Raw genomic sequence first — 27,610 nt, 5'->3', positions numbered from 1 at the left:
CCTCTCCAAACCCCAAACCCAAACTGAGGTGCTTCATACGTTGGAATGTGTTGCGCTTGTTCACTCTGACGCTCGGAGTCCACCTTTTCGAAAAACTGCAAAAACATTCAGGGGAAAAGGGAAGCCCCAAACGGAGAAGCCTTAATTCGTACATCTAGCCATCTTGAATTGCATTGTATTCGCCGTTGCCTTTTGTAGTGAGACGACAAGTAAGTGAGCACGAAAAAAGAACAGCCACAAAAAAAAAAAACTATTAGAAAGCGAAAGCAGGCCGTGTGGGAGAGAGAGAGAGAGAGAGAGGCTCGCTTCTGATTCCCGTCACGTAGCCGCAGCCCGAGAGGAAAAATAATTTGGAGCTGTCAATCACCTTCATCACCATCATGGGGAGGTGTGAAGGTCGGCCGTCACGCTCTCTGCGTTTCCCGGCGGCGCTGGCGCTGCTGGCCGCCGCGGCCGTGGCCCTCGAGTACGAGGGGGTCCCCGGCCAGTGGGCGCGCTACAGCCGCTGGGACGCCAAGGCCACGGGCGACCTCAGCCTCATCGTCAAGACCAACCTCAGCAAGGCGCTGGTGCTCTACCTGGACGACGGCGGCGACTGCGACTTCCTGGAGCTGCTGGTGGTGGACGGCCGGCTGCAGCTGCGCTTCACCATCCACTGCGCGGAGCCCGCCCGGCTGCACACGGAGACGCGCGTGGACGACCACCGCTGGCACCGCGTGCTGCTCACGCGCGACCACCGCGAGACGCGGCTGGCGGTGGACAACGAGAGCAAGCGGGCGGAGGTCCGGTCCAAGCGCGGGGAGATGGCGGTGGCCAGCGACCTGTTTGTGGGCGGCATCCCGCCCGACGTGCGTCTGTCGGCGCTGACCTCCAGCACGGTGAAGTACGAGCCGCCGTTCCAGGGGCTCATAGCCAACCTGAAGGTGGGGGCGGCGGCGCCCCTGCTGCTGGACGGCCAGGGGGTGCACAACGACGTGGAGTACCTGTGCGAGGTGCACTCGCCGTGCGGCCACGGCGGGGCGTGCTCGCTGCACCAGGGCGAGGCCGTCTGCGACTGCGGCGGCAGCGGCTACAAGGGCAGCTACTGCCAGGAAGGTAAGCCAGGCCGCGCCAGGTTGCGAGCGCAAGCTCGGAGACGAGATGAGATAAGCCAAGAGACGAGATAGGATAGGCTTAAAGACAAGGTAAGCCAAGCTAACAGACTAAGGTAATTAAGGCTAAAACACCGAGGTGAAGCTGAGATAAGATAAGAGACCAGCAAATATTCGCTAAGATAAGAGACAGGCTAAAATTAGGCAATAAACTCCCCATAAGCTAAGGGATAAGCTAAAATGACGCAAGCTAACCGACAGGCTAGAATAATAAAAGCTAAAATAAGCTAAGAGAATTCATGATGCACGGCGTCTGAGTGAAAGAAAGCTGAAGGTGATACTACACAGAGGAACCAGCAGGGATCTGAACATGGTAATTGCACTGCCAGCCTTTTCTTTGCGTATTGTTCCTGATGTCAGCTCAGTGTTTTTCAGTTCCAGGTGGCCTCGGCGAGATTGACGGTTGGTAGATTGAGGCTTCACCCGCTAACAGAAACATTTCTGGAAAAAGGCACATTTAAAAGAATAAAGCGCCACATCATGGGAAACCACATTGTTCGACACGATGGTTCATTGTTCGGATTGAGATTCTGAAGGCTGTTATTGAATTGGAATATTGTAGCGTTTTTTCCGGGTCAGGGGAGAATGTTTTTTTTCCAGCGATAAGGCTAGGGTTTTCTCAGGCTCTATTATAGCGTTACATATTGATTCTGGTGTCTCTCATGTACCTGATCTTCCCCTCCCCTCCTGTGTAATCTACAGACACCAGCCTATAGGCATGACAGCACTGTGACTCATGCCCTGCATCAAAGATATGCATTATGCACAACCGCGGCACCTCGAAGAATAGCTCATTAGCAACCGACTAAAACAGAGCATTAGGGCCTTAGCATTAGCATATAGTTAAATACACAACTGAACCCCATCAAATATAAAATAACAGAATAGAATGGGCCAGCCGAGAACACACAAACAGTCATGTGACGAAGATATTGTGTGATTAAAATTGAACAAAACAGGATTGTATGCAATTCCTCAGACCAGATGGGAACACATTCGGATACAGATAGGCACTATGCAGTTTAACAAAATAGAATACATTAGATCCTAGTACGATGTAGATTGACAATTGTACGCAATCAAATGCAATTCAATAGAACATAATAGTATATAGCCGAGTAGAGAGGCGTAGCGGTTTAAACCGTGTCTGGAAGTTAACCTCAGCCTGGCCCCTCTCTCTCTCTGCCGCGGCGCTGAGACCACAGTACGTACTCGGGGAGATGTGCGATCATGCATCTGTTTTATTAAAGCAGAGCCCGCCTCTCCTTCCCCTGACTCATTTCCCTCCGTCATATATAGATTCACCCAGCCGCTCTCTCCCATCCCACACAGGAAACGCTTGATAAAGCGTGTTGTCGGAGCGTTAAAACGATCCCAGATCCCACCTTCACACCTCTATTCCCCCCCACAAACAACCCGCTTCATGTTTTGCGGAAAAACCCATTTCAGTCTTTTGTACGTTCAGGACGTGAAGAGAAATCGTCTCTCGCTGTGTAATTTCAAACAACCATAGAAAAAGATCCACGGGCCAAGATGTAGAAAGATCGAGGCATAAGCGGCTGCAAAGTCAATATCTCTAAAACCAATCTCTCTCTTCTCTCTCTTTCTAGTAGCGGTCCAGAAGGAAGTTGAAGGTAAGACCCCCCCCCCCCTCCAGCCCACCCTGTTCTTGTTCTTCCCTAAGAAGAGTGTGCTGTCTTATCGTTTACTATTAAAACTCACCAGGGCTTTGTCATCAAGTGGCTCTTGTCAATTTGGACTGCAGTTCTGACACACAACTAATTCACCCCAGAGGAGATGCATTATGATGGCCAGGGCATTAGGGTCAAGCAGGATGGAGAAATTCATGTGTAGAGCGATGCTGGGATATATATATCAATAAGATGATATATATTTCCAATATGCCGGTATGTATTATTGGTATGCTGGTATATTTTCATCAGAGATCATCAGTATGTTAAAATATATTATCAGTATCTTAGAATATATTATCAGTAAGCTAGAATATTCTGCAAGTATGTTTGAATATATTATCAGTATGCTAGTCTAGAGACAACAGAGTTTTTTTTTTTTTAAGTTACGCTCTTCAAATAATTTCCTTAATTATGGTTAATCTGTATCAATATTTGAAGCCGTTTTCTTCCTTTATTTCTTCGCTATCGTAAATTCCTTTCTTTGAATAATTTAGATTGGAATGTTTCTTCTGCTGGGACAAGATAATGGAGTCTGTCTCTGCACAGCACATAAGATGTTGCTGCTGCCGCGCTTTGATTTTGCATTCAGCGGACAATCGTGTTTCTACCGCTGCAAGTCCATAGAGGAGCGTCCTCCACATCGTATGCAGCATAAGAGGGTTTTGTCAATTAAAAAAGGCAGTCGTTTGTTGCTTTCTAGTACAAAGTACGCAAAAAGCAGGCTGTGTTAAATCAGTAGCTCGCTGATGTGTCTCAGCTCCCTGTGTGTTTCACACAGCGACGGGGTCAGGTGTCCTGTTAAAAGCTACATTTGATCTCTGTTGATCACGCAGACGTGGCCGTCTCAGACCAGACGGGATCGACGTGGAAGCCGTGGTGATGAAATGAACTGTCTCGCTCATTTAAAAGGGAGGCTGTTCGAATTTAATACACGTGTCAGGTTTAAAGGCAGGTTCAGTAGATGGGCCTACGAGACATGGTGATAAAAGGATTCCATGGAGGTCTGGTTTTAAAAGGAGCTCTGTTGTTTAGAACTGTTGAACATATTCATGCGGGTTTTCAAAACCCACCGGCGATTTTTCCCCCCTCGGGTCAAACCGGTGTTGTGTTGTCTCCATCCCTATGGCACTGGGTTGGCGATGGCTCTGTCTACAATGTTTCTGTGTTGTCACAAGCCAGCATTTAAAACATGGAACCAAACGACCGTCCATTTCCTATTCTAGTATCAAATGATTTGTAAATAACATGTACATGTAAATAATATAATTGGGTGAGAGAGTGGCTTGGGTCAGCATTAAAATGCAAGACGTTCAGAGTGCGTTCCTGTCGAACCGGAATGGAAACCAGACAGGGCGCAAATTAAATGTTTACTGTGAGTCCTGACAACACAGTAAATTATCCACGCCATTAGTGCTGACGCCTGGCTCTGGGCGACAGCGGGCTCCGGGGACTTAACTGTTATTGTTCCAAGTTGTTTCCAGGTCCGCATCTACATAATACTCCTCACTAATAGGTAATAGGTTTAATTTCTTAAGGCCGGGCCAAAAATGGAATTAACTCGATTTGTCTCGAGTGAAGCTAGCTGGTGACCGGGCTCCCCAACAGAAACAAAGGGCGTCATTTAATAATATCCAACCGTAATGAGCTGGCTATAATCTTCCCTGAATTGAATCATGACATGAAGACAATCTCCGGTGAAAAATGCATGAGAACAAGTGTGACAGAAAATGACACTCTTCTTCATCCCGCCGGCCATCTCCCGTGCTATCCTTGAGATGAGGCCCCTGTCCTAGTTGGCAGCCGCATCTTTACGCCTCTTAAATCAGTGGCTGTAGACAGCTCAATGCCTTAGCCTCCGCCGCTGTCGTCCCCCCGGATAGTATGGATGCTAACCTATATATATTACCGCAGCCACCCCGGCCGCGAGTCCGGGGAATGTATGCCCTGCAAGAATTCTCTCTTTTTGTGTCCCACTTTAAACGGATGCTGCGTTGCAGTTTCATATAAATTGTCTGGATTGATTCAGAAGTGGACTGCAGGTGAGTCAGCTGTCCGGCGTCTGTCCGTCCGTCCTTCCGTCCGTCCCTCCGTCCGGCCGTCACACGGAGGCGCAGCCTGGACCCGGATCTATCTGGGGGCGGACCGAACTCTCTGATGCCAGGGAGAGCCGAGTCTCGCCAGCCCCTCGCTGCCCCCCTGTGTTTCATCACTGTGGCCTGTGAGAGAGAGATAAGGACCACCACCTAACAAAGCTTGTACAGCCCCAGAAAAGACCCCTGCGGATCCCTCGTTACATGACGCCGGGAACGCATTGAAGAGGGTTAAAGCCAATATTTAACACCGCAGTCATTCAGTCGATACATGTGAAAATGTGTCATTTTTTTGCGGTGGGTCGATATTCATTTTCCAGACGTTTCTTCTTGTTTTCTTTTTAAAATATACCATTGAGGAGATCAAATAGCTCTGAATCGGGACCCGACGGATGTGGACTCTGACAAGGCAAACCAAGAAAGGTTTAAACGGGAGATCTGTGGCGTTGTGTGGCGTGGACGTGTCCTTGGGCTAATCCCTAATTAGACTTGGATCACATCGAGTGCGTCCACGCCGTCGCGAAGACAAACGCAGCCCACCCTAATCCCCCAGCAATAGGTTTCACATCCAAGATCCCCTCTAATTATATTCAATTCCACCACAGGACTGATAAAGCATGTCTTGTATTGGGCAGCAGTCTTTATACATCTGCATGTATTCATTTAGCAGCGTTTTACAGGCGAGGGAAGCATAGAATCAATATTAGAGCCGCTGCGAGTGTAAATCCGGCACAGCAAAGCACCTCAAAGGCACGAGTGCTGGGTGGCTGTAGATAATCAAATCAGAGAATAACGTAAAGAAAGAGGATTTTGTTTATTTTCCTTGTTTCGTGAGTGCTCACGAGTCCGTGCTAGGAAAGGATCACAACCAAAAACAAACAACCCTATGTAATTATAAAAACAAATGTGTACTAACACTGACACGGTTCGAGTAACATTTGCTTGAAAAAATATATATAAATGATGAATGAATGAATAGCTTTTTTTCCCCCCGCCCCCCACACTCGTTCTGCTTATGCAGGTACCCGGACGTCTTTTGGGTTACTCTACATTCCCAACGTATTCATTTAAAACTGTGTGTGTGTGATGCGACAGAGGCCACTGCTTCCACAAGTAATCTTTTACAGCTCTGTTGCTCGGGATTAAAATAAAATATTCAGGACAATAATTGTGGAAACATAAACACCAGAGTGTACCTCCTTGTGCCCAGGAGAGAGAGAGAGAGAGAGAGAGAGAGAGAGAGAGAGAGAGAGAGAGAGAGAGAGAGAGAGAGAGAGAGAGAGAGAGAGAGAGAGAGAGAGAGAGAGAGAGAGAGAGAGAGAGAGAGAGAGAGAGAGAGAGGAGAAGAGAGAAAGGGAGGGAGAGGGGGGGAGGGAGAGAGAGAGAAGGAGAGAGAGAAAGGGGAAGAGAGGGGGGAGGGAGAGAGAGAGAGATACTAGGGAACGTGTTGTTCATCTGAGAAAGTAGTGGTGTGTGTGTGCAAAGATAAGGGGAGAGCATTTTAGGTGGGTTAGACTGTTGAACATGCCGTTTCGGAGAGAGGAAAAGAAAATGTGCGCCGGTTGCTATGCCAACTGCTTTTACCGTTTTCATTTTAGTTTTTTATTTTCTTATTAAAATGAATCATACTTCTCTAATGTTTACAAAGTTTTTAACAAATTAGGTTTTACTCCAACAACCCCCCCCCCACCCCTCTCCAGGAGGAAATTCTGCTCTAATGGAAAAATAAGAAGAAATTAATGGTTGGTGTTGAAAAAGCTTCAGTGGATGATGCTGTGTATGGGCGTTCGCTGCGGTCATGCACCCCCCGTTAGTCATGCTAATGAGTCAGGGTCAGGAGATCCAGTGGATCCGTAATGGTGTGTGTGTGTGTGGGTGGATGGATACGTATGTATATGTGTGTGTGTGTGCTATGGATGGATATATATATGTGTGTGTGTGTACTGATGGACATATATATGTGTGAGTGTGCACAATAGCCCGTATCTACCAACCAAATGAGCTGTGTTGTAAATCCCCGGTGAATTAGCGCAGTGAAAGATCAATAACATGTTATCCACAATCGTGCCAAACACACCAATTTGACACAATGGCAACGCCTGGTGTGTGGGAGTCAGCTTTTTAATGCGGTGCCAAAGATGCTGTAATTAGATAAACTAATTGCCGAACATTAAAGTTACTGCGGTGGAACAGTTTACTAGTGTCAGAGACACTGGATTTATAGGTTGCATCCTGTTCTTTGTTCCTTTCAATATATTTGACCATAAGTAAATACCTTGTAAAGTATCGCTAGATCTAGGATCCAGTATTGATCCTGTTCTATCTTGTCCACATAGTTTACTATTTGAACAGTTCCCTTGTAAATTTTTGTTATATTGTTGGTTCCAAACAAGGTTTAGTAAATAAAAGATATTGTGTTGAAAATAATACCCCCCCCCCCTCCCCCCCCCGAAAATAATACAATTATAGATTGGACCGGAATAAAATAGAAAACTATTCAGACTCGGTCTGCGTTTACTGTAGCATATGTGTTCCATTTTGAAAAAAAACATCTCTGTGAGCAACCCCTCCAGGGGTTGCGCTGAGCAAGATGTTGTTTTTTCTCCTCTCGCAGCTCCCTCCTCCCCACCCCCCACCCCCCTCGAGGTGTTTGTCTGTTTTCTCGTTTTTTTTTTTTTTCAATATCATTTCCTTATGTTTTTGATTTTTTTTTTCGGACCTCCGACATCCGTACCTCCGAGGATGTCTGTCACAAACTGCAGTCCAACATTGTGACAAAGCTTTTCCGTTCCTCTCCCGAGTCTCGTTATGATCTTCCTCTTTTTTCCTCCCGATCCCCTGTTTTTCTTTTTCTTTCTATTCTTTCCCTCAAGGTCTGGCGCATCTGAAGCTGACCCGCCAAGGTATGGGGTCAACTGGCTTGCTCGTCCCTCCTTAAAACCTCCAGAATCACCTCTCTCCCTCCCTCCCTCTCCCTCCCTCTCCCTCCCTCTCCCTCCCTCATTCCCGCCCTGCCTCCCTGCAACCATTTGCGTTGACTGTGCCTCAGTAATTTCCTATCTATCTCTCCTCACGTATTTGCATATTCCATCTGTTGCTTCCTGTCATGTGATGCTCTGTGTGTGTTACTCACTCGAATGTGTTGTCCCGTCACAACTCGCCCCACCCACTTTGTCCTGACCACTGACTGAGCTTCTGGGACTTCACCTTTGACCCTCTGCAGTTAATCGCCAAGGTAACGGATCAAACGACAAACAAACAAAATAAAAAAAAACAGGGTTTACCTCTGGATCAGTTGGTGCTCGTGGTGTTAAAGAAGGGATTTCAGAACAGGTTGTAGGCAGGAGGGGATGCAGGCTGGCTCCTGTATCAGCCCGTGTGAGAGGTTTCAGCTCAACACACAGTAGGTCAATACACTCTCTAATATGCAGCAGCGGTTTGTGTTTCCCCCCTGCAAATAAACAGCTCTAATGTTCCACTTATTGATCCTCAACTCCACAAAGCCATGGCCAATAGTGCTTTTAGAGATAATTCACCTGGATTTGCATAACAGGATTGCGAGTAAAGTGTCGCATAAGTGTAGATGCAAAATAAGAGTTTGAAGTTGACTCCATATGATTAGAGGGGTTAATGTATTTTGAATTTGCATTTATGTTCATTCCTCTGCAAATTAACCATATTTATCGCCTAAGAGCGCAAATGATTCTTGGGCTGCATTGGGAATATAGGATAGAGAGAGGAAAATTAACAAAAGTTTTCTACAAATAGCGTTGTTGCTCTTCCACTACAAGATTGTTTAAAAAAAACTACAAACATGCAAGGTCATTGATTTCAGAACCACTAAAGGGGCCTAAGAGTCCTCTTCACACATCTCAATGCCTTTATAGTGGAATTCAATACATGAATACATTAAACAAATAAAAGAAACAGATCATTTAGGTCATACCAAATGTGTTTAAAAAGAAATATAATGTTCAACATAACACAGAAATGTTGAGGAAACAGTTGACCAATTAAAGCGGATGGGATATGTTTCAGCCAATAGGAGCTGGAGATCATGTGGTTCGCAAGTCCTCCCCAAAGTGATGCATATAATTATAATAATTATTATATACTGTATATATATATATATAGTAATAAAACATATATAAACCAAAGTAGAATGATCCCCAACAGGCACCATGATATCTTAATCGACATCTCCATGTTAATTTGTGTATTACTATGCCACAGCAGGCTACAATGTCTCAGATTTCCAATATTGAACGATCAAATCATATCATTTCCATTTCTTGGACACATTCCCGCGTGGAGGTGTTAAGAAATAGCGCCCATACACAGTACAAAGCCAGCCGCGCGGCTGGACAGGTAGACTGCTTTAAACAATGAGGCCCGGTCGGGAAACGGTAGCAGCCCATAATATTATACAAGTGAGAGAGAAAGAGAGTGAGAGAGAAAGAGAGTGAGCGAGAGAGAAAGAAAAAAAAAAACGAAATCCGGGAGATACGCTGTAAAACTTCAGGAAAGTAATTTGCTGGTTCTTTGTAAATTGAGCCGCTGCTGGCGGTACATCAGTGTGACATCATAGATTAGAGGCCTACTTCTGTGTTCCCGCTCTTGGCTCCAGGAAACGTTCATGTTCGAGAGAGAAGTGATTGGATTTAAGACAGAGCCGAAGGAGGACATTGTTGGCTAATGCAACCTCCTTGGCATTAGGAAAGGTTTGGCTGATGGAGATAAACATGGCTGCCATCTTAAATACCTAATGGAGAAGATGCTGCTTCCATAGATACAGTGGGAGTGCTGCTTCTATAGCCGTATGTCTGGATTAAGTGCAGGCCACTAGTAGAAAGAGACCATAAGGAGAGGGAGAATGTAAAATGGGAACAGTAATAGGGTTGACTGACTAAACAGGATTTCCTCGGTTCTTCTTGCTTGTTGGTGTGAGGTGAAGAATATCCACTGCTGAATCCACCTTTTCAGAACAACATATGCCAGCGTTTTTTTGTTTTTACTGTTAAAGGATAAATCTTCCTTGATGTTCGTATTGGTATTGCATGCGTAAGTTGCTGTGGACTACGTCTACTTTTAAGCAAACCAAGACAATTCAAATGTTTCACTCATGAAAGAGTTAAACGGGCTGAAAAGGGTTAAAGGTCAGTCGTTTCGAGATCATTCATAGTCGTGTGTGTGTGTGAACACGGCGTAGTGAATATTAACCAAAGTCTTCTTAAAAGTTCCCTGTCCGCTGTCTCGACAAGCAAGCTATTTTTGCTCTTCTTTGTAAAACCAAGACAAACCACATTTTCTTTTCTTTTTTAAATGCTGAAGTTTTTTAGATGAACCCAGAAATGTAGCCAGCGATTTTCCGCCTGAGCAATAATCTGGGTCAGGGCGTTAACGATGATAGGGGATCTCGCTGTTAAATACTCTAGTTCTAAAAGGCGGTCTGGCCCAGCCGTTGACAAGCAGCGATAAATCTGCCAAATAAAAGCCAAAGTCAGCCTTGCACTTTATTCAAATTTATATTATTTATTATTTATTTATTTATTTCCCAATTAATCCCTTCGTTTTTTGACTTGAATCGGTTCGTTTATCTGTTTGGATGTGTTTTTTCTTTATTTATGTATTTTCTTTGTTGACTTTGACACAGGTATCTGTGAACACAATTCCAGGTAATATTCAGTCTTTAGTGGAAAAAACTTGTCTCTTTCTAGGAAGGTGTTGTGTTTTTTCAATAATTGTCGTCAACAAACACAACAGAAAAAACCTGACAACTCCATTTTCTGAACAATTTCCACAAACAACCCAAACCAAAAGATCATTGGCTTTTTTTTTTTTTTAATCCTGTCAACGAGACACTGATGTTAAACAACCATCACAAATAACATCTTATATATACCTCTCCATGATTCTCACGCTGTCATTGGAAATGGTAGAATAGAAGACATTATGAGGAGCTCTACTAGTTTGTGTGCATTTATCATTTAGATAAGTCAGATGGCTTACAACGTCTTCTTGATGCCATATATATATGTATTTCAATATATATATGTGTATGTGTGTGTGTGTGTGTAGATATAGCCTCATAATAAGTAAAGGGTACATCCCCGGGGTCTGTACGTGGTTCGACCTTGACCCCCCCCTCCCCCCTTAAGGACGAAGGGGGGGGCGGGGGGGGGGGGAGGGTGGTCCCTTCGTCAGTCCCCTCGGGGTCCTGACGAAGCTTGGGCGGCCATTAGAGACGTGTGTTTCCCCCGCCCTGGGTCCCCCCCCCCCCCAACCCCAGGCCAGGCCGAGTCGGTGGCCACCTTCAAGGGCAACGAGTTCTTCAGCTACAACCTCTCCCAGACGCCCATCCAGAGCAGCCTGGACGAGATCACGCTGTCCTTCCGCACGCTGCAGCGCAACGGCCTGCTGCTGCACACGGGCCGCTCGGCCGACTACGTCAACCTGTCCCTGAGGAACGGGGCCCTGTGGCTGGTCATCAACCTGGGCTCCGGGGCCTTCGAGGCCCTGGTGGAGCCCGCCGCCGGCAAGTTCAACGACAACGGCTGGCATGACGTGCGGGTCACGCGGAACCTGCGCCAGGTACGTCGCGCGCATGCGCATGCACACGCACGCGCACGCGCTCGCGCACACACACACACACACTTGCACACGCACACACATGCAAGCACCGGCAAACATGCACGCACACACACACACACGCACGCACACACACACACCTGCACTGTACACACGTGCACTGTATACACACGTGCATGTTTGCATAAGCAGACAGAAAGACAGATGTGCGCACACACACACACACACACACATACCCATACCTACACAGGCGTGCAGCCACAGAGCCACGCAGACAGACAGACAGATTGATTCACCGAATGATTGTTTGTCTATCACAGATATAGAAAGTCAGAAGGAAAGACGGATGGATGGGTGTGCGTGTGTGTGAGTGTGTGTGAAAGGGAAGCATTTAGCATCTTTAACATCTTTTACTGCAATTAGCATCTCAAAAGTCTCGCTACACAAACACAAAAGACCATGACAAAATAAACTTTATATCGCCCCGAGGGTTCCCACAGATCCTGGGCAGCAGAGTCTGCTGTGTAAAACGATGTGTGCGCTACCTAAACGTCTTGTTATAATCTACTAAATTATACTCTCATGAGAGTATAATTTAGTAGATTATAACAAGACGATCACCACCAGCACACTACAAGCTCATTAGCTGTGAACTACCTTCTTTGTTGTGATAGAGATGGTGTTTGTGAAAAGAGAAGCGCATTCATAACATTGTCTTCAAGGAACATTAAAACACAGACTACAGAAAAACACATATCCGGACCCCTACGATTTACACAGCAGACGGCCATCTTAGAATAGCCAGTGTGGTCAGAATGACCAACAAGAACACTGTGACCACCGCAGCCTGCTCTCGTATAAAGTGGACAGCATGCTTCAAATAAAGTAGATTTTATCTCGGCTAGTAGAGACTGAAGTGGTACTCCGCAGACAAACTTGTTTTATACTCGACACGGGTTCGGTTTGGACAGTGAACATCCCATTAGTCAAGACCAGTCTGGTCTCACCGGAGATGGGGAAACCAGATCAAAATGAATCCCACATGTCTTGTTTTGTGACTAATCACACACGAGGTTTGCGTCGCCGTCTTCTGCGGATTGCTTGGCAATTTGCTAGATCTTGGAGGTGCAATTTGTGCTGAAAGCAACATTCGGTGAGGCATGCGCTTGTGCGTTTTCTCTGCAATCACTTCATCTTGCGACGACCTTGCCCAACTTATTTCCCCATGAGGTATGCTGACCCCTTTAGATGTAAGGGAAACAAATGTTGGATTTCAGGCAATCAAAGTATTTGTTTTGCGGCGCTAAAATGTCAGCGGTAGCATCCTGAAAATAGTCCACTAATCCACCAACCAGTGGTCCTTGATCCCTATTTATAGCACCTCACCATGTCCTTTCCTTTGTTCAAAATAGCACATGGATTATGTAGTTATGTAATTGTACACTGTGCAACACTTCTTAAACATTAAATGGAAATATATCACAGTGAATGCTTTAGTGAACACGTACTTCAAAGGTTTTCCACCGTGTAGTAAAACCTTCTGTAATGTAGAGGTTTCAAAAACTCAGTGGCATAATAGAGCACTCTCACATAACTGGTGCTGTAATTAGCCTTGGGTTTTCATAATATTATGTATACTGCACACTATGAAAACCCCAGCACTGTATATCCTTCAGTGGTAGATATTTCTTATCCTTATATGTAAAGAGAGAGCGAGAGAAACACAGACGGAGAGACCGACATACAGATATTTGACTTCCAACTAATGTGGTATTCATAATGTATATCAATGTTTTTCATTTTATATTATTGTTCATTTTTCTCAAATAAATGATTTGTTGTTTTGTTATGTTTGTCAACTTTGGCAATAGAGAGAGAGGTAGAGATACTCACTATGATATATACTGTATTTATAATAATATCATTGATCTAGCTGCAAGGTAATCGCATGGTTGCTGCGTGGATTCTGTATGAACATACATGCCAGAACATACCTCAGACTTTACCTCAGGGGGGCCTCAAGGGCCGATACAGGTTCCGGCAATGTCCAGAGTGGCCCTTAGCCACGGCTTCCAGATCGGATGACGTAATGAGAGAATGCACAGCCGCAAATGAACATGGCAGTGGGCGTGATTTATTATGCATAACAGATAGCTGTTTGAGTCTAAATGTCTTGCCTGGCTTCATCAAATTCCCCCACACCCTCATTTACATATGGCTTTTAGTCTGGTTGTTTTTGCTCTCCCTCCTAATGGATCTGAGTCACATCATCATTGATTCATGCCGGCGAGATGAGCCAACGCCGAGCTCAAATGTTTCGGTGCTGAGCCGAGAGCAGGAGGGCAAGGTGCCGCCCGCTACCTCCACCGCTGCACGCCCATGTGCTGTGAAGCCGCCCCCGCGCCGCTTCCCGCGCCGCCCCCGCGCTCACACGTTCTCCTCCTCCTCCTCTTCCTCACCGCTTCCTCCTCCCTCCAGCTCCACCCCTCATTTACTCCTCCTCCCGTTTCTCTTTCCCCTCCTCTGCCTCCCCCTCCTCTGTCTCATCCTCCTCCTCACATCCTCCCCACCTCTTCATCCTCCTCCTCTTTCTCCCTCCCTTTCTCTTCCTCTGCACCTCCTTCTCTTTTCCTCTTCCAAACCCCTGTCTCCTCCTCTTCCTCCTCCTCCTCCTTCTCACCTCTTTCATTCTCTCCTAGCCTCCTTCTCTGTCTCCTCACTCCTCCTCTTTCTCATCCTCCTCTTCTCCCTCCTCCTCCTCCTCCTCGCCTCGTTCCCTTTCCTGCTCCGCCTCCTCCTCTGCTTACAGGCTCTCTTATGCTTCCTGCCGTGTACTTGATTCTAGCGTAAATTGCTGCCCCTCCCCACACTCCCACCTTCCTCCTACCTTCCTCCTCCTTCCTCCTCCTCCTCCTCCTCCACCTCCTCCTCCTCCTCCTCCTCCTCCTCCCCCCCAGATGGGCTGGCTAACTGTCATGTAGATACAGGGGAATGTTTCCTGCCCCTGTGAGAGCTGCAGTGGGAGAGTGTTTTTTTGTATTTATTACTGCATCCTGTATTTCTGTCTATCTGCAGCGATAGAATTCCTCTGTTTTGCTATATGGCTTCCTCTCTCTCTCTCTCTCTCTCTCTCTCTCTCTCTCTCTCTCTCTCTCATCTCTCTCTCTCCTCTCTTTGCTCTCTCTTGCTCTCTCCCTCTCTCTCTGTCTCACTCTCGCTCTGTATACCTCCCTCTCACCCACCCTCGGTCTCTCTCTCTCTCTCCTCCCACTCACCCACTTTATCTACATCTATCTCTATCACCCTCTCTCTGTCTCCCCCTCATTCTCTCTCTGTATCTCTCTCTCCCTCTCTGTCTATCTATCTCTCTCTCCATCCCTCCCACTCTCTTGCCCTATCTTTCTGTCTTGTTGTGCTATCTGATTTTCTCTCTCTCTCTCTCTCTCTCTCTCTCTCTCTCTCTCTCTCTCATTATGCTATCTGACTTTCTCTCTCTCTCTCTATCTCTCATTATGCTATCTGACTTACGCTCTCTCTTTCTCTCTCTCTCCTTCTGCTATCTGACAGTCTCTCTCGCGCTCTCTCTCCATACACACAACACTGCTATACTTTGACGTTCTAGCCTTACATGACCCCCACCCCAGCCCCTTATTGAATCATTTATTCTTCTATTTTTAGGCCATCACGAGAACCCAGGCAAACATTTTGTCAGTGTTTTATGTTTGTCTTTCCTCTTTCTACGGAGAAAACATGACCTCAATTCTGACACTGGCACTAAGCAGCAGCAGCAGCAGACCTATGTGTGTGTGTGTGTGTGTGCGTGTGCGTGGGTATGTGTATGTGTGTGTGTGTGTCAATAAGACTGATTCTGCAGACAGACAGTGCAGGTTATCTCGGTGCAGGTTAGTGTAAGGTCGCTTTCCCTGTCGGATAAATCAGAGACCTTGAGAGACGCCGTAGAACGACAGCTCTAATTTATACCCGGGACCGACATTAATTACCGGCTGGGACATATTATTATTATTATTATTACAGCAGTCAGATGTCTCTCCGGTGCTAGATTAGAAACCATTATCCTCGTGCTCATAACGATGAGGCAGGCCGGAGGACGAATGGGCATCCTTCGCTGGGGACGCATGCGATATGTCTGTGATCTCTGTCTGACCAAGGAGATTGCCACATATCGAGGGCAAAAGCTATCTTTGATGGTGGCTGGGCAGTTCAACCCAGCTGGCTCGCTGACCACGTAGGCACTGCGCCTTGCAGCGCACCAGGCCGACCTGTGGACCCATGTCCTTCCCCCTCCCCCCCACCTCACAAACTCACTTCATATGCAGGCACCACCCAAAGATCAAAGACACGTTATCTACAGGCCTTCGTAGCATTTTTTCACAAATTCTATTTAACGTCCTTGAATGTACAGTGTCAACTGTTTGCATGGAAACCGAATTAGAAAGAGGCATGTGTGCGATGCATCTTTGGCAGGATGTGGTGGTGTCTTAACATCTCACACATGGCCCAGCTGTCACCGGGGCATGTGTGAGAACTAACATTTGAGTGTTGAAGCTACTTTTAGCCACTCTGGTTGAATGTTTAAAACATGGTAGAGTGGGGTGTTTTAACAGTGTTTTAACAGTCAGCTGTGCCAACCCCTCTGGGGGCTCTGCTCATGCTCACAAAGCGCAATGTATTGTCACCTTTGTAAGAAAGCCTCTGCCAATCGGGCAAATGTAGTATTATTAAATAACCTCCGTAAATAACCGTAATTTGATACGCTTAAGACATTCAGACATACAATTCGTTCTAAACATTTAAATCTACATTTTAGGTGCACAATAAGCCTAAGATAATAAAGGATAAGATCCACTTATTATCCCTGATGAGAATGTGGGTGTAACAGCAGCCTAGTACAGTGAAATCATTTACAAGAAGTCAAAAATGGGGAAACCAGATGAGAACGTTCACAGAACTAGGTAAAATGCATGAAAAATATAGATGCAATATAACTTTATATTGTGAATATAAATAAAATATAAATAATTAGGTATTCACTGTGTATCTGTGGATACATATTGTTATTCAGACGACATTTGACTGTTGACTGTGGTAGACAGTCAACAGAACGCTAGATTGTTGTTTTTCCCTCAGACTCCAGACTCTAAACACTAGTCTCTCCACAATGGCCGCCTGCAGGTCACCATCCTGGTGGACGGCATCCTGACCACCACGGGCTACACCCAGGAGGACTACACCATGCTGGGCTCCGACGACCTCTTCTACATCGGCGGGAGTCAGAACACGGCCGACCTGCCCGGCTCCCCCGTCAGCAACAACTTCATGGGCTGCCTCAAAGACGTGAGTACGACCACGCCCTCTACAACCCCCCGCGACCCCGCCGCCGGAGCTCATCGCGGGCGTCTGTGTGGCGAGACATCTCCCGCGGCCACCCCTGTGGAGGGCAGGATCCGGAGGCTTTTAACATGGGTAACAGCAGGGGGTGTCTTCTGCGGTGGTTAAATCGTCCCTCCTCCTCCCGCCTGCTACATCGCTCTAGTCTCTATTGATTCCGCGGTTCTCAGATTTACTTTTGAAGGAGAAACGGGTCGCATGGTGTGCAGCGCTGTGAATGTATGATTACCTCTACCTGCTTCTCTGGAGGAGAAGGGGGCCGTTGTAATAAATGTAAAATAGATTCAGAGATTTTTGTTCTTTTAGGCCGGAAGCACGTCCTTTTTTCTGGCCCGTGTTTCTGTATTCTTGGTCACACGCTTCAGTGAAGCTGAAGCGTGTGACCTGTTGCAGCCATACGTGAGGTATCTAGGAGACACTTGTTGCACGGATATGAAGCTACACGGCGCTAGCATTGATAGTGATGTAAAGTCTGAGAGAAAAAGTAGAAGATGAAATCAACTCATTTGGTGGTCAATAAGCCGGATGGAAAAAACAACTAACCCAGGAAAGAAATGACTTTATGATTTCAGAACTGTTCAAGACGGTACTTCTTTCTATATCTTGCAGAATTAATTTTTTATCCAGTCAAGCGGAATGAGAAATACTTGAACCATACTTGAGAACCTGTTGAATATGCAGCATGAGTTAACCTCCACTGTGCCTATTACTTCTGCAAATCATTTCCAGAAGATTAAAAGCACGGTACCAACAACAACACCCCTTAAAGTTTCAGTTATTCAGAGAAACGCAGCCATAGACAATGTCAATATGATGTTTCGTCAAAACGTGTTGTCTTAACCAGTGTTAAAGCGGTTCATACTGCAATTAGAAGATAGATAGAGAAAAGTCTCAATCGATTTTACGGGAAAAGGGTTTCACGTTTAAGGTACGTTAAACCTTAGGAACATCTGAAACACTTCCAAGATGAAGTAGTATAAAGTTGATCTTACATTTGGATGTGCTAGAATAGTGATGGTGCTCTAATTAGGATTGTCTGCATTGGAGACCTGTGTAGCCTTTAGCTGACCCCAGGGTCTTTGCAATTAAGGATGTGGGACAGTACGGATGCACAGATCGAGGTGTTAGAACCTGGGGATGAATAACCTGCATTTAACCCCCCTCCTGTGTTTCTTAATGGCTCGTTATTCCCATTACTTAATCACCCCCTAGCTAAGAACCTGTTAATTAACACTTCATTGCTAGTCAGTTCTGGACAATACTTTCCCTGGGTTTTCACTGGTTGATTCCAGGTAGTACCGTCCCCTGGTTTATTAGGAGGTCATCCCGCAGAGCTCATTGTCCTCTGGTCAAATATGGGTTTATTCTGGGGAGAATGATTTGACAGTACTAACTGATTAGTTTCACGCTATGTTGAGCACACCTCGATCGTGATTGATGATTTACCGCGGTGCACTGCCGTGTCACACCGTCAGCGAGGTAGGCATCTTGGTGTTGATCTAAGAAAAGCAACCGGCTGCTCTCACAGTCAAGGCAGAGCTGTAACACGAACGGGATAAAAAAAGTCACTGAAGGTAATAAGACATGACTGATGAGCGGGACTCATTAGCTAATCAGCAGCGGCTAGCACTACACATGACATCAGTGCTGCTTAAGGCACAGAAACCATTTTAATATTGTAAAGCTGCTGTAGGTAAGATGTGAGAGAGAGACAGAGAGAGAGAGAGTAAAATTAACAGCCAGCCAAAAACCTCCCGTATCTTTCCACTGTCGCCCTACGATTCTCTGTAGTTTAATTGACAGGCAAATGATAGATTACTTAAACCAATCAGGGAAATGCTGCCCTGATTGGCTGAAAATCTGGCTAATTTATGACCAATCGGGGCATCCCTCCACCTTTAAGAGACCGGAAACTGATATTCCCACCGAGCATTTCAGTCACTAATAGCTGACGGATGGCTATGCCGTTTCTAACAAATGAGTTTCACAATCTTAGCATTTTAAGGGCCTGCTTTTTAACAGTTTGCTCTGGGCCAGTTATCCAGCGTTTCCAAACTGTTTCACATGCCAAGGACAAGAGGCTGATGATGTTGACTCTTGACATTTTAGCACCATTGGTGTGAGTTGGCTGGCGCCCTTCCCTTTGTCTTGTGTAATCCTTAATCAGCAGTTTGGCTCCTCTGACATTCAGAAGTGAGGTATTGGACGTGACATTACAGCAGTTGCTCCATGCTGTTGTTAAGCCTGCTTCAGACAAGCATAAGACAGCACTGGAGTTCACTAAACAGCGATACTTTTCTCCTGGTTAGCCTGCTTCACAATAGCACAGGAGAGTGAGCACTGGTAGCAGCATAACTAGCTATGTAGCTATGCTGCTAACTAGCTAAGGTTCACTAGGCTAGCTAACTTTCGTAACTTGCGTTTGTTTGTCTGCTTCAGAAGAGAATAGCAATAGGAGAGGTGGCATGGGAGGTTTCCATTAGCTTAGGTTCACTGAACTAGCCAACTTCAACATGAGCACAATAGAGTAACTGCACATTCATTAAACTAGCAAAGGTTCACTGGACTAGGTCACTTTCTCTGCAGGTTAGGAGTTAAATTGTTAATCTGCTCGAGGAGAGTATGGCCTAGGAGGTTAACGAGCTTACTAGCTAAGGTTCACTGGAAGAGTGAACTTTCTCTATTGCATCCTTCAGAGTAGCACAGCAGAGTTGGCAGCATGTAACCTTATACTAGGGTAGGCAAATCATTTTAGAAGCATCTAAAGAAATCTAAAGAAAAATATCTGTGGATGTCGCAGGCCTGTAATAAGCCTGTCCAACCATTTAATCGGCCAGAATGAAATAGTCGGATGGCCTCCTTGTCCATCTACCTACCTATTCCTAAAGCTGGCGAGTTAGTCATGTGTTTTGGGGGAGTGGCTGTGGAGGCTGTAGTAAACAACCGAAAAGTAAACAATCTTTTCTGTTGTTTACTCTGGATGGTTTCGCCAAAGTTACCTTAGCTTTAATGTACGATACTAGTTTGTACCCTTACCCTAACCCTTATAGACTCGACGTTTCAAATTTTCAAGTTTCAAGTTTCAAGAGTTTTATTGCTGGTTTCTCACCACAGTTCATTTTCAGAATGGATTATAGTTCTACGTGCCTTACTAATGTGTGGGAATGTCATCCATAACTAATGTGTGCTTCCTCTAATATTCATACATGGATTGAATAGTTATTGCAAAACAAGAATATATTTCATCTTGATGCTTATATCAAAGTTTAAACACCCTGCTCATTGCTCATATCATTGGTGTTGCTAGAAAAGCCAGTGATTGCCGCAGGGTATACACGTAGTAATAACGCCTCCTTCATCTCTCTTCTAGTTGGGCTGGACAGCATGCTGTAAATAAAATAGAAGTTGTAGGTATGGTAGGAAGATGAGGTACAGAAATTGACCAAAATTAACAGTTTGCTTGTTATGATTTAATTGTTTTTCCAAATAACGAAATCCTTTGCATTATTGTATATTATTAATATTTGTATTTTTTTTATTTATTATTTTACATACCATCCCTCCTAAAGTCCAGGGTATCCATGGGCCTTAATTGAATCCTCCGCTTTGCTACATTGAGAAATAATTCCTTCGTCTGCTGGGAAATTAGTGGTCGGATTCAGTGGTTCTCTTTTTTGATTGTAAGGTCAGCGCTCAGCACCCTGTCCATATTTCTCCATTTGTGGGCAGAGTATAAGAAATCATCATATTACTTCAGGAAATTGCTTGAAAAACAGGCAGAGTATGAATTGGAAGATGTCTAATCTGGTTCTAAATATCAAGTTGTTACAATTATATTTAGTGGAATTGTCATTCTCCGACACTGTATTTTTGAACCATCCCTAATGTGTAATATTGGATTATAATTCAGTTTATTTTCCCCATGAAAAGATTAAATGGATTCTATTGCATCAAATGATCGCGTCTTCCAAACAAACCTATTTGAAACAAGATCTTGCTATTTTCTAATTATGTTAGTAGCATTACTTGTGATCATCACTCTTCACTTGTGTTATCTCTAATCAGCTCTTAACTTTCACAAAGTGTAAATGTTAATTTATGCAGGGTTGTGTAATGCTGTCAATCATTGTTGTGAATAAGCTGCTTCTAATTTCTTTAAGTGGCTGCATAGCCTAGTGGTGGTTAGTAAGGTTGGGTTATGAGCACATTGTCCGCAGTTTATTTGTCGAGGAGCAAGATTGCTCTAACTGCTAATTAATCACCTGTATCTGAATTCACTGCAAGTCCCTTTGGCTGAAAGTGCACTTAAAAGTGTTTGTTAAATATGCATGAATCTCTGCCTTGTGTCCCTGTTAATCTACATAATCCTGGCAAATATATAATTAAGACTGAAGATTATTCCAATTGCAACAGATCGCTGTAAAAACACAGCACTTAGAGATGATGATTTACAGCAGGTACGCTACAGACTTATCTCATCTTTATAAATCAATCATTAAATGTGTTACGATTGCAAAAACAAAGAAGAAATAAATGATTAAATTAATTGATACATGATGCTAAAATCTGCCTCATACAGAGCATTGATTCTGATGCATATAGAACCAAAAATGAAAAAGCTTGTTTCATGTGGTAACAATTCATTTAATTAATTTCTAAACTTGTTTAGAGTGTCATCCGTTCTTAATCTCCTTTGTATCATTTCATTCCTTTCAGTCAACCTGAGTTCACAGTTGTAGATTACAAACACCGGCAGATGGTCACTGATATAATTTAATAATAAACCACTTTCTATATTATCTATTAGGTTATTAGTAAATATGTTATCTATAAGTGTTGCAGAGTGAGATGTAATTCAACTAGGTTTAGTAATAATAGGATATAAGCTTCTGCTGTGCTTTGCATCAATGAATTCCTCTATCGGTGTTAGTTTGTTAGGATTTAGGAGATCTATGTTGTAATCGCCACAGAGGAAAGTTACCTTTTGCTCGGTGTATGTAGCCATACTCTCCATCACCTCCTTGAACTTCTCTATGCTACTGTTGGGAGCCCTGTACACGCAGCTGACAATGATATTATTCCTTTTCCCCATATCGATTTCAATAGTAATACATTCACAAATATCATCAATTGCAGCCGTCATACTTTCAACAATCTTGTACTTGAGTCTTCTATCAACATAAAGTGCTACTCCCCCTCCCCTTTTGTTGCCTCTGTTCACATAATTCAGATTATAACCATCCAGCTCAAAATCCACCCCTTTCTCCAGACTAATCCAGGTCTCTGAGATGGCGATTATGCTGAACGGCGAGGTGAACTGGTCTAAATAGTCTTTGATCTTGTGAAAGTTAGCGTAAAGGCTTCTACTATTGAAATGTATGATCTTTATATTGTGTTCCTATCTAAACTTTTCGTGAAACTGGTTTTCTGTGTAGTAGCCACAATTTCTCACATTGTCAGTGATTGAAGTTACTCTCTGGATCTATGTCTGAATCTAAGTCAAACATATTGTCAGTTGTAGGTTTGCGCATCCATTGACTGTAACATCCCATATGTCATATGAACACTCCCCCTCAGTCATACACGCTGTCATCCATCCATTCACACGCATCCATATTATCAGTTGTATGCTTGCGCACCCATTTCTTGTAACATCAAATATGTCATATGAACATTCACCCTCAGTCACACTCGCTGTCATCCATCCTTTCATGCACTCACTCTCACACCATTTCCATTTTACGCCTCGTGAGGCGTAAAATGCTTCATGTTTGCTTCATGTCCAGTCCATGTCCAATGTTCACCAAAACTCTGCGTAAAAGCAGCACAGTCTGGTTTTGTCTTCATAATCACAGAAAAGTACAAGTGAAAAAAGCAGCAGCAATATGAAAACCTAAAGCAAAAAATGCAGCACCAGATCAGAAGAATCAATTTAATACAAGCTTTATAACAGCTATGAGGGCCATACATTTATATACAGTATATACTCTCATAATGAATCCCACCTGTGCTGATACAGTAAGTAGACCTTTTGATTAATAAAAAACAATGCCTATTAAACAAGAAAGTAATCATTATCTTTGAAGGAACAAAGTGAAACAGTCCCTTTTTATAAAGTAGAAATTAATATTTGAGTCAGTGTGTGACATGAGTCTCCAGTCGGAAGGCCTGTCAGACATTTTCAAAAAGAAAATGTGCCGTTTGGCAAGCCGATTTTGCATTAGTTGTCTGCATGGCAGTTTCCGGTTGATGGCGTGGCTGCCTCAGTGGCTGCTTTAGTTTACAACGCTGCCAGTAGAGAACCAGGAGACTGACTAAATGGGTCCCGGCAGTTTGGTCGCCCCTAATACAAAGTCAATGGTGCAGCTGAAGCAGTGGGTGGTCCTGATATCCTGTGTATGCATCCTCTGATTTTGCAGAGCTACAGCGTGCGCTTTTGTGTGGGGGCGTGAGGCGGCAACTCAGCACGCAGCACCCACGTATAGGAACACATTTGCAGTGCTTGCTGGGACTTGTAGTTAGGGTATAAGAGTTAAAAAATGAATTAAAAACTCAAATGACTGTGCGGGCGAGATTGAATTTGACCGAGGGCCTGATTAGGCCCCTTGTGCCTTGTGTTTCACACGTATATTCTATACTGTCTCCTTTTCCCTCATTTAATTTGCTTCTAACCTTCTAACCTTCTGTTATACGCCTTCATACTCCTGTATTGGGCAAATTGAATATAAATGAGTCACCAGGGGTCTGACCCCTAGTGACTGCATTTCTCTATGTATGTAAATATATTTGATGTATTTAAGATGCCTCCTCAGAGGATCCTCTACAACTCCTCTACAATTGGGTTTCCCGTTTCCCGTTTGAAAAGGTGAAACAGATGACGCGTGTGGTTTGCATGCAGGCCCGGCGAGGGAACTATTGCGTTTTCCACAATGTGCGAGTGATTTAGCCTTCTCTCACTGGACTTATTGATTGAGTGCCGCTGTTGGGCCGGTCACGTGAGCGGAGGCCTGTTGGCTGCTCTAATTATGCCACTTACTGTTATCCTCTCGAGGCAGGTGTCGGCACACTGTTCCACAATGAAATCCAATATTTTGAGAAATGAAAAAGCTTCAGCTGAGGCTGCTTCAAACTTTCTCCGCCAACCGTTTGGCTGGAGATTTGTGGCGACGAACAATTCCAATTTATTTTTTGTTCCCCCACTCATGTCACACGGTCGTTTTGCAGTGTGTTAGCATTGGCGTTTAGCAGCTTCCAGACTGAGCATCCGTTCCTATCAGGACGGGCGGAACCGGTCGTTCCTCTCCTGGGGGGTTATTTCACGTGTGTCACCCGTCCTCTCTGGCCGTACCCCCCCCTCCAACGTGTGTCGCCCGTCCTCTCCGGCCGTCCCCCCCCCTACACGCAGCTCCCCCGTCCTCTCCAACCGTACCTCCCACCTACGTGTGTCCTCTCTGGCCATACACCCCCCCCCCCCTCCGCCCACCCCCCCTACACGCGGCTCCCCCGTCCTCTCCGGCCGTACCCACCCCCCCCCTCATCCACGCGCCGCCCGTCCGCCCCTCTCCCCCGGCCTCACCTGTGCCCCGCCCCGCCCCCCCCCCTCCCCGTCTCCCCCTGCAGGTGGTGTACAAGAACAACGAGTTCAGGCTGGAGCTGTCGCGGCTGGCCGAGCAGCGGCACCCCAAGGTGGGGATCCACGGCGACCTGGCCTTCCGCTGCGAGACGGTGGAGGCCCTGGAGCCCGTGACCTTCGACTCGCCCGCCGCCTGCCTGACGCTGCCGCGCTGGAACACCAAGCGGACCGGCGCCATCTCCTTCGACTTCCGCACCACCGAGCCCAGCGGCCTGCTGCTCTTCAGCCAGGGCAGCCAGCGGGCGTCGGCCCCCGACCGCAAGCCCCGCGCCGACTACTTCTCCATGGAGCTCCTGGACGGCTTCCTGTACCTGCTGATGGACATGGGCTCCGGCAGCATCAAGATGAAGGCCAGCGCCCTCAGGCTGACGGACGGGGAGTGGTGCCACGTGGACTTCCAGAGGGAGGGCCGCAAAGGTAGGCCCCCCCGCTGCCTCGCTTTGGTTCCTCTCGTTCACGGGGGCCTTTTGGTCCAATAGCTTTTCCGTTTAAAAGTGTTCTGGGTGGTTTGGGAGCACTGCCGTGTTATGCCTGACAAGCATGTATGACGTGGTTAAACAGTGGGATTGTCTGTTCACTTTTGGATGGATTTAAGGATTTTCCAGAGTGGCAGTTTTCTGGCGGCTGTGCACCTCGTCTCCAGCCGTCTGTTTTTCCTTTAACCTAATGACTGTCACGACTGTTCAGATCCCATTGTTGTTAGCTGGAAGTGGAAGTGCTCATGCTACACTGACCCTTTGAAGCAGGGATTCCCTGTTTCACCAGCAGGTGTGATGTTGTGGCTGTGTTCTGTGCGTCTGTAATAATAATAATAATAATAATAATAATAATAATAATATCTGTATTTATACAGCACTTATCAAAACAGTGTTACAAAGTGTTTTACTAAACAATCAAACAAAGCAAATGTCAAAATGCATATAAATACAAAGATACACATTTAAACAACACAATTACAATAAATAGAGAGTGTACCAGGCAAAACATAGGGAACCAAATTTAACTTAAATAAACTCTTTAAAAGCTTTGCGGTACAGGTGGGTGTATGTGTGTGGGGGTTAGGTTTAGGGTTAGGGTAAGTGTCTTATTGCATATGGTTACATTGTGTGCACAGACATGCGCCTCTACATTGTGAAGGAATTTCCTCTAGCATAGTAAATGTCGATCTATCTGTCTATCCGTCTTTCCGTCTATCCGTCTATCCGTATATCTGTCTGTTTGTCTATCTGTCTATTTGTCTGTCGGTCTATCTGTATATCTGTCTATCTGTCTATCTGTTTATCAACCTGTTTGTCTATCTGTATTCGTCTGTCCGTCTATCCGTCTATCTGTATATCTGTCTGTTTGTCTATCTGTCTATTCGTCTGTCCGTCTATCTGTATATCAGCCTGTTCGTCTATCTGTCTGTCTATCTGTCAATCTGTCTATCTCTCTATCTATCTATCCATCTATCTGTCAATCTATCTATCTATCTATCCGTCTATCTGTATATCTGCCTGTTTGTCTGTCTGTCTGTCCGTCTATCTGTCTATCTGTCTTATCTATCCATCTATGTTGATCATCATAACCCATTTCAAAGCCTTTCAGAGTCCTTCATGTAGTGTCCCCCCAGATCTACGAGGGATAGATCAGAGCCCACCAGTTGTTACAGTCCACCGGGCGGCCTGCTAGGATTGATCTGCCCGTCATACATCTGCGAGGACACTCCCCCGTGTGATGTCGCTTTGGGGTAGTTTCTGAAATGGCTTGTAATGGCTGGTCAACGTCACACCTGGTGGTGAGATAGAAGCTCTTAAAGTGGCTCTGATGGGTCTCCATGATGAGTGATATGATGGCTCCCTGCCTGCTGGGGTGGGGAACGTGCGCAGCGTTTCTGTACAGAATCTTGTGTTGCGTGTCGTGTAGAATACCAATGCTGGAGCATAAACAACAGACGCACACAGCATTCAAATCATCTGTACATGTTTTTGTGGCGTTTTAATGGCCATGGAGCTGATGGAAATATTGGAAGAGACGATATCCAAATTATTATCATGTGACATTTGATATTTATTTTTTTTGGAATATGGACACGGACATATCAGACATTCGACTTTGAAAAGCTTCTAACCTCAATTGGATTAAAAACTGTGTGTTAACAACAGGTGGAGGGTTAGCTGAGGATAAAGGATTCAACCTGGACTAACCCTTCTGCTTCTAGTTGAAACACTAAACCTTCTGTGTCTGCGCTAAACTTCTCTGCCTCTTTGCCATGGCAGCACAAAGCACACATATTCATTAACAAGCGTGCATATTCAACGCATGTGTACTCGGTTAATTAAGTAGTGTTATTTTTGGTCCCTATAATATATGTATGACATTTTGAGGCGCCTTTACCCTTCTTCCAAAATGGCTAATTATGCAGTCCACCACTTCCTGTTGTAAAATGACATGCCCATATTAGGAGAGCTACCCAATAATAACCTCACATGCTACAATTTTTTTTCTTTTTCAGAAGCAGGTAACAATGTTAAAACCCTGGTGGATTTGTCTATTTTAATGAACTGCTTGGCTGCTGGTGAATTAAGTTGGACTCTCACATTTTACAGAAAACCTCACCTCATATTTCACAAAATCATTCTTCCGCTATCCTTTCTTTGGGAGAACTCTAAATCCACACTGTTGAATAAACCAACAACAGACTCTCCCACACTTCACTGTATGACTGTTACTTCCATCCCTTCACCTTGAATTCTATTACAACCCACGCTCACACCTGTTCCCCTTATTTCGTATTGCAATGCAAATTAATGTATGTGCACTCCCTCGCTCTCGCCTTCCCCCCATCTATCTCCCCTCCCCCCTCCCTCTCCTCCCCTCTCACCCTGCCTCCCTCCCACCCTCTCTTCCCTCTTCCCTCCCTTCCACTCACCTTCCCTTCATCTCCCTCCACTCCCTATCTTCCTTCTCCCGTCCCTCCCTCCCTTCCCTCTCCCCTCCCTATCTTCCTCCCCTCTCCCCTCCCTCCCGGCGTCCCCCCTCCCTCACTCCCTGCCTCCCCTCCCT

General features: G+C 45.3%; 1 protein-coding gene across 1 annotated transcript in view; it reads left to right on the top strand.

Annotated features, from left to right (window-relative positions):
• Positions 1 to 380: 380 nt before the first annotated feature.
• LOC311353902 (neurexin-2-like) overlaps positions 381 to 27,610 on the top strand; it is a gene marked incomplete at both ends in the record, with an annotated part of 91,174 nt that continues 63,944 nt past the window's right edge. The window contains 5 exons of the mRNA XM_084473700.1: positions 381 to 1,095; positions 2,765 to 2,785; positions 11,225 to 11,526; positions 16,717 to 16,878; positions 24,553 to 24,982. Of these exons, the coding sequence (XP_084329826.1) occupies positions 381 to 1,095; positions 2,765 to 2,785; positions 11,225 to 11,526; positions 16,717 to 16,878; positions 24,553 to 24,982 (1,630 nt within the window). The remainder of the gene's footprint in view (positions 1,096 to 2,764; positions 2,786 to 11,224; positions 11,527 to 16,716; positions 16,879 to 24,552; positions 24,983 to 27,610) is intronic.

This window comes from Micromesistius poutassou (assembly GCF_964030765.1).
Source record: "Micromesistius poutassou genome assembly, chromosome: 10".
NCBI classification, from domain to species: Eukaryota; Metazoa; Chordata; class Actinopteri; order Gadiformes; family Gadidae; genus Micromesistius; species Micromesistius poutassou.
This window is presented reverse-complemented; position numbering and strand designations above follow the sequence as displayed.